Source organism: Varanus komodoensis, unplaced genomic scaffold, assembly GCF_004798865.1.
Source record: "Varanus komodoensis strain SLA01 unplaced genomic scaffold, ASM479886v1 scaffold77, whole genome shotgun sequence".
NCBI lineage: Eukaryota > Metazoa > Chordata > Lepidosauria > Squamata > Varanidae > Varanus > Varanus komodoensis.
Window position 1 is genome coordinate 171,386 of NW_025336442.1, and position 13,895 is coordinate 185,280.

The window sequence follows — 13,895 nt, forward strand, 5'->3', positions numbered from 1 at the left end:
CGCACTTCCTGGCAAATAGATGGGGAAGAAATGGAGGTAGTGACAGATTTTATTTTCCTGGGCTCCAAGATCACCGCAGATGGGAACTGCAGCCAAGAAATTAAAAGACGCTTGCTCCTGGGGAGGAAAGCTATGACAACTCTAGACAGCATACTAAAAAGCAGAGACATCACCCTGCCAACAAAAGTGCGTATAGTCAAGGCTATGGTTTTCCCAGTTGCAATGTATGGCTGTGAAAGCTGGACCATAAGGAAGGCTGAGCACCAAAGGATTGAGACCTTTGAATTGTGGTGCTGGCGGAGACTCCTGCGAGTCCCTTGGACTGCAAGGCGATCAAACCTTGTCTAAGAGATCTAGAAGGGTCAGTCCTAGAGGAGATCAACCCTGACTGCACTTTAGAAGGCCAGATCGTGAAGATGAAACTCAAGTACTTTGGCCACCTAATGAGAAGGAAGGACTCCCTGGAGAAGAGTCTAATGCTGGGAACAATAGATGGCAAAAGAAGAAAGGGACGGCAGAGGATGAGGTGGCTGGATGGAGTCACTGAAGCAGTTGGTGTGAGTTGAAGTGGGCTCTGGGGGATGGTGGAGAACAGGAAGGCCTGGGGTCGCGATGGGTCGGACACGACTTCGTGACTAACAACAACAAACCCACATTTACTCAGAAGTAAGTTTGTAACTTCAACAGAGCTTACTCCAAAGTGCACTGGATTGCAGCACTAGTCCATTTGATTTTTCCTGACTTGATATATGAGAACAGGTACTTGAACAGGACATCCCCTTCATGGGTACTCCTTTTTTGGTCCCACATCAAAAGACATAAGTCATTCCTGCCTGCCTACAAAAGGGAAAGTAGCCCACAAAGGAGAGAAGTTTCTAACCTGGCCTTCTCCCTGTTCCGAGGAGGACTCTCAAATATGGGATTCTTCTGTCTGTTGCCTAAACGGTACAATTTAGTCTAAGCTGCCATCATAGGACTGTACCATATCAGATACAGCCACAATCTGGTTCATAAAAGTGCATGTTATCTGAATATTTCCAGCCCTCCTTTCCACCTGGATGTGTAACGTGTGTGATCCCATGGTCTTAGTTATAAGCCAGCGCATCAGTCTACTCACAATTTCGTGGTGAGGTGGGAAATCAAAGGTGTATTCATCTGACAGTAACTGGTTATAGATGTAGTCTCCACGGGTGGGTTGGCCATACGCACCATAGTAGTCATAATACAAAACCTGCAAAGGAACGGGCTTATCAATTTCAGTTTCAGCCCATTTCTGTCTCCCTGAACAAGTTGGTGTTAGTTCATTTCTGAACTCAGCAGCAACGTCTGCATGAGAAGTCAGATGCGTTTCTCCAGATACATGCATTTTGCATGCATTTTGTCCGTTCACATGCTTTTTGCCTATCCCTTTAGGAACCGCTGCACCCCACTGAGGCCCTCCTCCTCCACGGAGCATGTGGGCCCTGATGTTCTCTTGCTACTATTACATTCCAGAGCATGAACAGGAGAGCCTAGGATGCTTACCGGTGCCTTGCCACGTGGGTTAAACCAGCCTGGCCTCTCCCACCCGTGCCTCTCCTGGAAGACACAGCCCTGCTGCAGAAGCTCCTGTTTGGGATGAGGGAGGGAGGGAGGGAGGGAGGGAGGGAGGGAGGAAGAACAGTTTTTAAATAATGGAGCACAAGCATTCCCCCTTGGCCTGTAGCCAAGGAATTACCTGCTTAGCTTTGCCATTCAGGCCTGACGAGACTCTTTTCTCTCATCCGATGGCCTATTCTCTGCCCTTCTTGCTTTTCCCTGGAACTTCAGTACCCTGACTTGAATCCTCACCTTGCATTGCAAAGAAGTCCCCTGGAATCCTTCTCAGATCTTATCTCAGCCAAAGCAATAACCTGCCCTTGTAAACCACACGTTGGGGATTACATAAGTGGAGCCAGTCAGACTAGATGGCCCAGGAAGCCCCTTTTGACTTTGTTTCTAAGGTGCAGGATGGAAACCCCAAAGCCTCACAGGAGTTAGCGTCAGGGGCTTCCCTGCCACAACAGGTAAAAGTCAACCAAATATTTGGCTTATTCCCAATGAAGGTCTTCATTCTGTCTTCTAGGGTGTTTGCTATTCCATCCAGTTTTGTATCATCTGCAAATCTGATTATCTTTCCTTGTACTTCCTCAGCTAAATCATTAATAAAGATGTTGAAGAGCACTGGGCCCAGGACTGAACGCTGTGGCGCCCCACTAGTTACCTCCATCCTATTTGAGAAGATGCCATTGAAGAAGACCCTGTTCCTCAGTCTCGCCTCATACGGCTTCCCCTGCAAACCGGCCAGCAACCGTATGAAGTGAGACTGAGGGAACTGGGTCTCTTCAGCCTGGAGAAGAGGAGACTCTGAGGGGATCTGTTGGCGACATACAGGCATGTGAAGGGGTGTCACATGGAGGTGGGTAGACCTGTTTTCCACTGCAGAATGTGTTCTAACGGAGCAAAGCTCAGGGAAACAAGGCTCAATTTGGTTGACAGGAAATATGTGCTGACAGTTAGGACCACAAGGGTACGAGATGGGCTTCCGCAGGAGCTGGTGAGGGTGTTCGAGGAAAGATTGGACAACCACATGGTGGGGAATACATGAGTGGGGCCAGCTGGAGCCGGAGGTCCTCCAGACTATGCCCAGGAGGCCATGACTCATTCTGTTTCTGTGTATCTATCTTACCTCATGGAGTGGGTCTTTCCTCATGTTGCGTCCTGCCAGAGGCTCATCATATGGAAAAACGATTGAGTAGTTTTTTGCATATGCCTCATGGCTCCGTTCCCGGATCCAGCATTTGTTGCTGGTGAGGGAGCAGTGAAACCTCCTGGAAATGCAGAAAAAAATGGGGCTGCTTTGGGGACAGCCAACCAGGCATCCTGGTGTACCCTTAAGTCTCTAGCACCCAATACGGAGGGGACATTAGCCAAGGGCCTTCCTGCTCTCTGGAAGAGGACAAGGGGAACCAGGAGGGCTATAGGGTTTGCTGCAGGAAGCAAAGTTTCTGCCTCCTCTTGGATTTGCTGCTGCACACAGAGACCATTCTTGCCTAGCAGAGGGAAAAAAGATGAGGCCTCTCACAGGCCATTCCAGCACCACCTCAGCAACATTTCTGGCTTCCAAGAGGCACCCATGTGGCCCACACTCCTTAGGGAAGCCCTTAAGCCAATTATCAAAGAGAGGGAAGGGATCCCTGAGAGGCTAGTAATGGGACAGTCTATAGAAGCGGCAAATAAATAAATAAATAAGTCCCCTGGACAGATGGCACAACTTGAGACTGGTTAATGGAGTGATTGCAATTCCCAGGGCAAAACTGTGGATTCCCTTAAAAAGCCTCATGGTGAGCGGTGCACTTATGCAGATCCACAACCCCCTCAGATGTTCAGGCAAATTTCCAGGGAAGAATCCACGGCATCAGAACAAAGGAACCTGTTGGCAGGTTTTGACACCGAGGTGTTCTAGTGCTGGCTGCCTGAGAACACACTGTTCCTTATACATTAGAACAGCACAACACCAAAATAGCACATATTTTGATTTATGGTGACACTACTCCTTGATTCCAGATCCTGGAGGGCAAGAATGCTTGCGCACTCTCCAGTCAGGAGGGTGATGGCAGGAGGGAAGCAAGGCAGGCAGCCACAGCCACTGCAGGTACGCTGCTGCGTGTCCTGCATCTATAGAGCTGGGCCGTATGCCTGGGCAGACTGTCACACTTGCACACTTGTGAGACGGTCCAGGGGCCATTCCAGTCTGTGCAATGTTGGTGTCTGGGCAGCCTTTGTTCCAGAACCAGCAGGGAGGGAGGGAGGGAACTGGGAAACTTTTCTGCATCTTGTTAGGAATCAGTGTAAAGTCAGGATGACATGAACTTCGTAACAGTGTAGAAGAAGCAGAGAACAGAGGCAGGACGCTTTGCTTTTGCATGTATGCTTGCAACTTCAGTTCTTGAGAGAAGTAAAGTATTTCCTTTACTGGAAAATGTTGCTGTTTTGGGCAAGGTTTGTTTATAAAAACAATATAGAGTGAGTGACTTGGAAAACCACTGTGTGCTTTAGTTATGCTTTTCCGTGATGCCCTGTGGCACGAATCCATTTCTGGCAGACACTCAGTTGGGTACAGTGTCTTGAGAGCTGCTCTCTGGCACACTGTCACACTTGTGTCTCTGTGGTGCCATTCCAATAAGCCATTGCCTTTTCTTTGACATTCAGCATGCTGTTGCTGAGGCTCTGACCATAGCCATGCTAAGAGCTATGGCTGCCCCCTCCCTCCAGTTGCACAGGTATGACTCTGAGGCCTTGGGCAGCCGTCTCTCCCACACTTGGGCGGCTGCAGGAGTGCTTTGGGAGATGCCTCGTGCAAGCCCAGACCTCTTGTCCATTTAGCATCAAGGCCCAAACCCAGGAAGCAACACATGCTGTGCTTTGCTGGCATTGTGACTCGGGGACAGGGTGGTCCCATGGAAAAATCCAGGTGAGCTGCAGACTCCTGCCCCTCCTGGAAGTTTGGCTTTGGAGGCTGCTGGGAGGTGCCTCTTTCTCTGCTGCACAGGAGCTGGATATTTCATTTCAAATTTAAAAGAAACTATTAAGCACACCAGTTGCAAATAAGCCTTGGTCTGGAGGCCACTTTTCTAAAATATGCTTCAGAGAATCTTGTTTTGTTTGAAGACTCTTTAAGTCAAGAGAACTGAAGAAGAGGTTATAATGCCAGGAAAATATTTTTGTAAAAAAAAACAAATTATGTAAAATATCTGTGCCAAAAGAGCATTTTTGAAAGTAGAATATAATTTGTACATTTGTATGTGCTGGTTGCTGAAACATGCGAAGTGTGTATTTGGCAGATCCTTCCTTCATGGGCAACTTTAGACTGAAGTGATTTGTCTTTTAATCAGTCCTGGGTTGGATGTGCTGTCTTTTAAATCATGTATGTTTTGTACAGATTTTTCCACTGATAGCTTTCTATGAATGTGGAGGGGAGGGGGGAGAGAATTGCTTGACTTGCACATGTTGAATATTTTGAATATTTCAATGACTTCCTATAATGTAGCTTTAGTTCTGTGTACCAAGAGATTTGACTGTGTTTCTTTGCTCCTTTTCCAATTATTTCCTTTCTCATATATGTACCCGAAAGATGGATTCCCAGAAATGTGTTGGGTCTGAATTAAAATATTTTCCCCAGCATCTGAAATTGCATCCTCTCTTTTTTCCTGATAACAGGCTCAGCCAGTTAGTGTAGAGCCCACTGGCTTGGTTCATATGTAACACCCATCCAGAGTACAGATCTACTATGATTGTTGAATTGCAGGTTGTCATTATGTGTGAATTTTGCATTATGGTTTAATTAGGGGTTGCTAAGCATAAGTAACCCAGGAAAAGAACCCATGGTCTTTTGTTGGGATGTAAACTCTGGGTTGTTTGTCATTAACAAGCTATAGCTAAACTTAGTGCAGCTAATAACAATCCACGATTTAATGACAACACACACTTACCTCGTACTCGGGGTCATTGTGTCTGACCCAGGCCATTTGACCATAATGTAGCCCTGAAAAGGTGAGTACAGCCCTTATGGGGTCAAATTTTCCCCCTTTGCAAAGTAGAAAGTTTCTTTTGGAACCAAGGATCCCACTTCCTATTCCACCTTTTTTAAAGAAATGGAATCTTCCCTTACACAAAGTAAAGAAGAAATTTGCCCTGAGAAGGCTTTCTTATTTTTATGCTGGAGCTCCTGAAGCAGGACTGATGGGACCGAAATGGGAGCCCTATTTCTTCATGTAAACCTGGCTGTGGATCAGGAGCAGCTGCTCCTCAGTCTCATGTCTGCAAATACGAAGGCTGGAAAATAGCCCAGGCATTCTTTGCATCATGGCACTTCCCAGACTAAAACTCCCATTCAAATCACAAAACATCTAGAAAAGAGGCTACAGAAAGAAATGCTTTTCTGCTGCGCAACAGAAAAATGCCAGTGAGGAATTTGCCGGTTCAGCAGCACATTTCTGCTATGAGAAGCAGAGCATGGAAAGTCTCACAGTGTTCTGCTGTTTGCCAGCAGCATCCTCTCCCCAACCCACAAACCATCTTTTGGTTGTGTTGAGGAGGGCCAGACTCCAAAAATTACTGCAGGCTTTCAGCCAACCCAAGCACTCCCCACTCTTGAGCACATGCACGCACACACGCACACACACAGAGCAGCGTGAAATGGAGGCAGACTGTAAGCGCAAAGGCAAGAATCAGTGGCATCTCTCAAACTTTGCTCCAGTGTCCTCATTCTGAAGTGGAGACTGCAGGGCAGGTGTGCAAAGCCTCGGTTCTGCCTCAAATACAGCTGGCCTGTGATCCCAATGGACTCCCCAGGTGGCTTCCCTTTTCCCCATCTCTTTGATGGCTTCCCATTTTCTGGGCAGCTTTCCCCACCTGGAAGGTTGAAATGCCTCTCCACCTGAGGCCAAAACCTGGCAGGGACTTCGAGCTAAAAGAAGGGCATTTGTCCACACCCCTTTTGCCTTTGGCTTTGCCTGCTAGCAGAATGCAGCACCTAAAGCTCCTGCAAGGATGGTTACTGTGCAGGGAAGTTTCTTGTGGTGCTTTCTGTGGTGGGGGGGCATCATAGCTTTAAGCTCAAGGCACCCGCAGCCCCCTGAAGACATAAAGGAGTCACTCACGCAGGGCATTCCAGGGTGGGTTCCAAGCCCTCGTACCTACCTCTCTTGTCCCTTCCCTGGAACCCAGTGCAAAGTTGCTCACCTGATATCATAGCTGTACATGTCCTTCTCAGGATGCCCATGGATGATCCAGTGGGCAAGCTCCTTACCACAGCCGCCACCAAGCATCATTCCTGAGGGAAAGGAGGGAGTGATCCAGCCGTGCCACTGGGCCACTTTATACACATGTATCTTTGTTTTTATCTATTTCTATATATCTATTTCTGTCCTGCCATTTTGCCTGTGAGGAACCCAAGGTAGCTCACATAATCCTCTTCTTCCTCCCAACTTGATCCTTACAACAGCCCTGTGGGGCAGGCCCAAACGCGATGAGACTGGCCCAAATGGCCTTGGTGAGCTCCACGGCTGAGTCAGGACTCACATCCAGGTCTCCCAAGCCCCAGGCTAACTCTCTCACTGTTGCACCAAGCTCTACCGTGTAGTCATAATCGTTATGCCCCAGGGCCTCCCTCAGACAAAACCGCATGTTTCTGAAGCTCAGACATTTCTCTCCACCTTGAACCATCAGTCCCTATGGGCAGCTGCTCCTACATTCCCAATACTACATTCCCTACATTCCCAAAACAGAGCCTTTGCCATCCTGGTATCCTCCAGATGTTTTGGATTTCAGCTCCCATCAGCCTGAGCCAGCATAGTCAGCAGTTAGGAATTCTGGGACTTGTCATTTGAAATCTTTGGAGGGCAGTGGCTTGGCAAGACCTGCGTTAGAAGGCTTGCCAGCTCTACCTTTTAATAGGTTTTAAATAAACACTAAACAAGGGCACTTCTGCATTTCAAAGGACTGCAAAACCTTCAGACATTCCACCCCAGCAGCCCTTGCTGCCTGTCACTCTCTGGTCATTGCTGTCGCTGCTGTTGTGGGCTGGGAGATGGATGTTGGCTCCAAGGTCTCGGCCTAGCTTCACCCCTGGATGGCGCCTTGCCAGCTGGCTTCCCAATAGCCCCCCCCATCTGCCTTTCCTTGCCCAGTTCCCTGTTGCTGTTCTGCTGCCCATTCCCCGTTTCCAGGGCCAGAGTTTGCTCATTATATTATTTGATATGGGGCTCTCTGCCTGCTGTCTGGAGCCACCTTATTGCTACCTTTGCCTAGACATCCAAAAACCTTGTGGACCCAGAGGCGTGGCTCTCCCAGTCCTGCTTCTGCAGGGCAAAACAAGCCCTCAGGGACAGGTAGCTCTTGCTTAAGAAAACAGTTTGCCTCCTACCAGCGCTGTTAAAACCGCAGCCCAGGAAAAAGCCACGCAGCTCCGGTGCTTCTCCCATTAAGGGTTTGTGGTCAGCAGTAAAGGATTCTAGAACACAGAGAAGGACATGAGAGAATGAATCTCTTCATTAACACTTCCATAGAGAAGCTGCCCTTAGGCATGTATGGCAAGCTGCGATCCAGCTGGGTAAGCCCAGCTGCACACAACTGAACTCCTCTCCAAGTAAACATGAGAATTCAATGCACACAAGGAGGAGGACAGTAGCTCTGGGACAGAGCACCTTCCGGGTATGTAGACAGTCCTATGACAGCATATCTGGGTGTAGCTAGGAATGAACGCTGCCTGAAACTCCAGGAGGTGGCAGTGGCCATTACCTGAGCTGGCCCGGAATAAGACACCTTCCATTATCCATGTTTCAGTAGCTCCTCTGTCAGATGACTATTTTGCCTCTGTGTTGTCCCCAAAGCAGGGTGGGGGAAATCTACGTGGGGGACTGTATGAGGTCAGGGACAGATTAGAATCACCCCCTAGAAGTCAAGGAGCTCCTCAGGGCACTGGATGTTATAAGGTGCAGGGCCCTGATGAGTACACCCAAGAGTACTTCAGGAGTTGGTGGGGGTCCTCTTGTGCCCGCTGCCCTCCATTTTTGAGGCCTTGTGGAGAATGGGTGAGGATCCAGAGCGCTGGAGGGTGGCGTCAGTTTCCCAACTTTCAAAAAGGGTAGTAGAGGAGACAGGGGGAATTACAGGCCAGTCAGCCATATGCTCATTCTAGGAAAGGATCAAAATAGTGAGCAATCTAAGAACCCTACATAAGGAAGGGAGGTTGGCAGATTGAGGATGTGTCTGAGCAGATGATGGCCCTGCTCAGATGGGGCTGGTGTGCCAGACTGATGGGCCCATTGTCTGGCTGTTATCCCTTGCTGAGGCTCTTTTGAAACCAGACTGGACAACCCTTCTAACAGAGGATACCTTCAGGATACCTGACAGTCCTCTGCCAAGTACAGGTCCTCTGCTGAAGATGACACCTGGCCACCCTGGGCCAGAAAGTCCTCTTCATGACTCCACAGCTTGGCTCATGGGCCCACAATGGCAAGTAGTGCCAGACATAAGCGCACCCAGTGAAACCCCCTCCCAACAGGAAGGCATCTCCCTGCTCCAGGAGGGCTGTCAGGCCCAAAGAGTCTCTTAGGCAGCTTCTGGTCAGGAATGGGCAGGAAGGAGGCATCAGGGCTTCTCTCCTTTGACCACTGAACATGTTCACCTCCTCTGTTTTTGCAGCTGCTGCAAGTCTGGTTCTTTCTGAAGTGCAAGGAAGTGAATCAGACCTCTCAATGCCTCCAGGTTGAGAATGCTCAGCACTCCTCAAGTTGGACTGAAAACACTTCAGGGGTTATTATTCATGCCTCCAAAATTATTAGTTCAAAGCAGGGACCTCTGACTAAAGCCCACACACTCCAAAAATGGTCAGCCCACATTTCTCCTGCAACTAATATTTCTTTCCTTATTATAACTAATAATCATAATAGGAAACAGTGGGAGTGATCTTAACAACAATAAAAAGAGCTGAACCAGTTTCTGCAGGTAAAATTTATGAATTTCAGGATTTATATTCCTCCTTTGAAGTACAAATACTTCATGTAACTTTCTCCATTGGAGTTCAGTTGATCTTACAGGAATGCCAGGAGTTGCCATGGGTGGAGTCTGGCCTGCCTTGTTCTATCCAGGCTAGTCCTTCAGCAACAGCTGCTGGCAGCAGCTTTCTCCAGAATTTGGAAGGGTTCCTTCCTGGTGGGGTTACTGGGAGTCAAACTTGGGACCTTGTGGATGCAAAGCAGGGGCTCTACCACTGGGCTATGGCACCTCCCCCAAAAATAGAACAAGATTCTAGTCCTTGTGGTTTTTGAAAAAGATAATTTAAATAGGAACACAGGAAGCTGCCTGGCATGACACATCATGTTTGAACCCAGGACTCTCAGCACAGGCTGGTCCTAAGCTATGCAAAGCAGCAGCTCCCCCTCTGAGCTCAGCCCTCCAAACTTCACAAGGCCCGGGGCTGGCACAGTCCACAAGGGGCTCAGACAAGCACCTTTTCTCTACTCCTCCCACTCTGAATGAGAGTGGGGCACAAGCTCACCCCTCCACCACAGTGTGCAGGGCCAGGTACCTGGCAGCAGTGCAGAGACTAATGAGCCTTTCATTTGCTTCTCTGTTACTTCTTCATTTGAATAATACCCACAGGCACTGAAGCAGGCTTTGGATTGCAAGCTCCTTATCACAGGGAGCAGCTGCATTTACATCCTGCACAACCAAGGAGTCTGGCAAGTGCTGCCTTATTGCCATTTCTACCCCCTGTAGGGACAAGAGAGCAGATGATTTTCCAGCTTGGCTCTGTTCCCCCAAAGTAACATTCGTGCTCCTTTTGGTGCATTCCCATGTTTGTTTTCAACAGGACATACTGGCCTGATTTATGAACAGAGATGAAATTTTCCCTAGCACCTGCCTCCAGGAAAACAGGAGAGACATCTGACCACCAGTCATCTTTCCCTGACCCCTCAAGCCACAAGGCGACTGTGAAGCCAAGGACATCCCTCCTGGGGCAGAGCAGTCTTCTCCCCAGCCTGAATTGGTCTGCTTCCGGGCAGCAGCAGCAGGTTTAGTGACCACATGGCAGGGGGGAGTCCTGCAGATCAGGGAGTATATGCCATGCTACTTGCAGGAAGAAAAGAAAAATACCAATCACCATCCGCTCATGTAAAATAACTTAGGCCAGTCAGTGAGCCAACATCAGTATTTTACCAGGATGATGGGACTGTTTGGACTATTTTAGTTTGGGAAGCTGAGTGCAGGATGCTTCTGATTTCAGATTGCTAATCATGCAGAATAATTGCAGGCAAATATCTTTCATGATCGACAGCAAATTTTGATCAGGTCTTGGCTACATTTGAAATGGGTTATGAACTGTGAACACACTACTGCAATAAGATCTCATTTTAAACTATCACTCCCTAGGTCAGCACACGAAAACCACCAGAAAGCCAAATGCAACAGCAACACAGCTTTACACAGTCTCCAAAATAAACTAACAAGGATTTTTAGCTGGAAAAGAAAGAAGGAAAGACAGGCAGGCAGGCAGGCAAGCACGGAGGTGGTGAGTGTGCTAATGCGGCTGCTGGAGGCACTCCCCTCTCCTTGCAGCTGGGCACTCCAAGGTGCTTCTAAAGGGGAGGCTGTTGGGAGATTAAAAGGGAGGGACATCATAGAAGCTTCTCCTTATGCACCTGTAGAATCTCGTGCACCTGGTGCCCCACCCAAGATAGTAAGAAACCTGTCTGCAGAGGCAGGGGACTGAATGGGATCCACCCACCAGGCACATCATGTGCTGAGAAGGACCGACTGTGACAAAATTAGAGATATGGCATGGCTTATAATGACACAAAATACATCAGTGGGGAAGTGGAAAGGTTCTCTCTCTCTCTCTTTAAAAACTTCTTTAAAACAGTTACTTATTTTTATAGCCCTTAGGTGTTCTTACCTGGGCCACAGACAGTGGATTTGATCCCTGTGGTCTCCAGGATGGGGACGCGATTGATGGCTCCTTCAATGTGCTGCATGAACACATCCCAGTTCAGGTCAAAGAGGCCAAAGGCAAAATTGTCCAGAATCTGTGAGGGCAACAACGGATATAGCAAATGTGGGGTGTCCAGCACTCATGTCTTTGAGCAGGCGATTGGAGTTGGCAGGCTGCCTTTGCCACAAGCACGAGCTCACCCCCCACTGCATACATGCGGAGACATGATCCACCGCAGTCTGAGGGAAGATGGGCGCCCTCTGCAACCTGAGCAGCCAGAAACATGCCCTAGATTGGTGTGCCAAACGGAGGGAAATTTCATTTCAGAGATGTTCTTGGAGGTGGGGCTTAAGGCAAGGGAAGTGGGACTAAAAACAAAAACACACAGTCTATTGCAGCTTCACACTCTTCTCACCAGTAGCCATGTCTTCTCAACCTTTCAGGATGTGGGAAAGACTGCACAAAAGCAGGGAAATTACCAACGGATTGATAATAAGCTGATTTGTGGGCCTTTTTAGGTGAAGAACAAAAGAGCATAAGTAAATTAATCCAGGAAAGCTGGAAACTTGCTTCTTCACACCAGTCCTGGCCAATCCAGAGGCTCCTCATTGCTTGGCTGTTCCTGCAGCAGTTGTTGTGCACTGTGAACGCTCCTCTGTCACTGCAGAGCCCGAAGACACCCACACTGCCCAGGACGGTTTAGTGGACAACACGCCAAGTGGTGCTTGCCGGGATCTCTATGCAAGCCTCCGGACTCCACAAATGCCCCTGAAATGTAGGTCAGGGCGCTTGACAAAAGATCTCCAGGTGTTTTTGAGTTCAACTCCCAGAAGCCCCTGCTGGCATGGCCAAGGATCAGAATGCTGAGAGTTAATGCCCGCATTATCTGGAGATTGCACCTTCTCACAAAGATCTCTTGGAGCTTCTAAAATGCATGAGCTAAAACTCAGCTTCAGTGTGGTCTCAGCTGTCATGCTCTCTGGCAAACCTGTGGAGCCAGAAGCACTGAAGAGGTTCTCGTGCTAATAAACTCCTGCTTCAAAACAATCCCCCATCACTACCTCCCTAGAGAATGTGGTTGTTGTTGTTGTTACTATTATTAATTAAGAGCATCACTCACCTCCTCCCAGAAGATTGGATTTGACTCATATCCACCCACAGAAAGGGCATCGCCTTGGAGACGCAGATACACTGATGCATCGTGATCTCGAACATTTGGCATGTTCTAAAAATATCCAGAAAGGGAAACTATCAAAAGTGGGACAAAAAGGAGAAAAGGCCTCCACAGAAGCATGGAGTAGACTGGCATGGGGACCGTTGCAGGTCGGCACCTCAAAAGTCTGCAGTGTAAAAGGCAACAATGACAAAATGCATTTCCAAAGGGACACTGGCGAGCAAAGGCACACGGCTGTGGGCTCCCCCTTCAGCTTACTCTCGGGTCCTCCACCACACAATGTGTGAAAGAGTCCATAACGGTAAGGTTTCCAACATGGTGTCCATGCACACCTCTCCTGGCACCCACCAGACTCCCGGCACTACCTAATTTTTACTTTTTCTTAATTAATTGCTTTTGTAATTGGGAGGAAAGAGAATGATCTTTTAGCTTCACTAGAAGAAGACTTTACCTTCTAGGAAAAGAGTGCTTTATGATTCGCCACCCCATCCATGGCAGTCATTTTGTGAGCACCCATGGCATTCTCTCAGGATTGGAAAGTGCCCGCCATCCCCAAAGTGCAAAGTGCTTGGCACTCCCCTTTGCCCTCTTTTTGTTTGCTGGGTAATAAAAGTAGAAGCAGCACCTTTTACATAATTATTCTGCTCAGTGTTTGGCTGGGTTTGGGTCTTCTGACTCCGAGGAGAGTTTTGTTTCCTACCAAGGGAAACAAATTCATGCTGAGAAGAAGGGATACTTTTGCCTCTATGGGAACCAGCATTACTGGCCCATTAGGCCTGGCTTCATTTCAGAACAGAACCCCTGCTCTGAAAAATTAGCTGCTGATCAAGGTTTCAGCAAGCTGCCCTTTAGGCACTGGAAGCAGCAGCCCTTTTGAGTGAAATAGCTGAAAGGAACTCTCTCCAACCCCAGGCACAATTTTCCAGCAGGATGGGCAATTATTCAGTGGCCGTTTTGTGTTTATCCCTGCAATGGCCTTGTGAGGTGGGCTAGGCCAAGGATTGGTGAGTGACCCCAGGTCAAGGAGGGGGCGGACCTTGGGTCTCCACAGTCCAGCATGCCACACTGGCACAGCCTCCCTCTAACTGGTAAGCCATATTCTCATTAATTGCCCAGGACATTCAGACAGCTCAAACATCTCCAACAAGCATTAATAACATTCATCAGAGTATACCTGTCCCAAATCTAGGGGTTTCCCTTTACATT

General features: G+C 48.4%; 1 protein-coding gene across 1 annotated transcript in view; it reads right to left on the reverse strand.

Annotated features, from left to right (window-relative positions):
* SARDH (sarcosine dehydrogenase) overlaps nt 1-13,895 on the reverse strand; it is a 61,619-nt gene that overhangs the window by 25,799 nt on the left and 21,925 nt on the right. The window contains exons 9-15 of the mRNA XM_044453048.1: nt 12,636-12,740; nt 11,480-11,609; nt 7,946-8,032; nt 6,763-6,853; nt 2,708-2,849; nt 1,525-1,608; nt 1,118-1,231 (exon numbers count right to left, since the gene is read on the reverse strand). Coding sequence (XP_044308983.1) covers nt 1,118-1,231; nt 1,525-1,608; nt 2,708-2,849; nt 6,763-6,853; nt 7,946-8,032; nt 11,480-11,609; nt 12,636-12,740 — 753 coding nt within the window. The remainder of the gene's footprint in view (nt 1-1,117; nt 1,232-1,524; nt 1,609-2,707; nt 2,850-6,762; nt 6,854-7,945; nt 8,033-11,479; nt 11,610-12,635; nt 12,741-13,895) is intronic.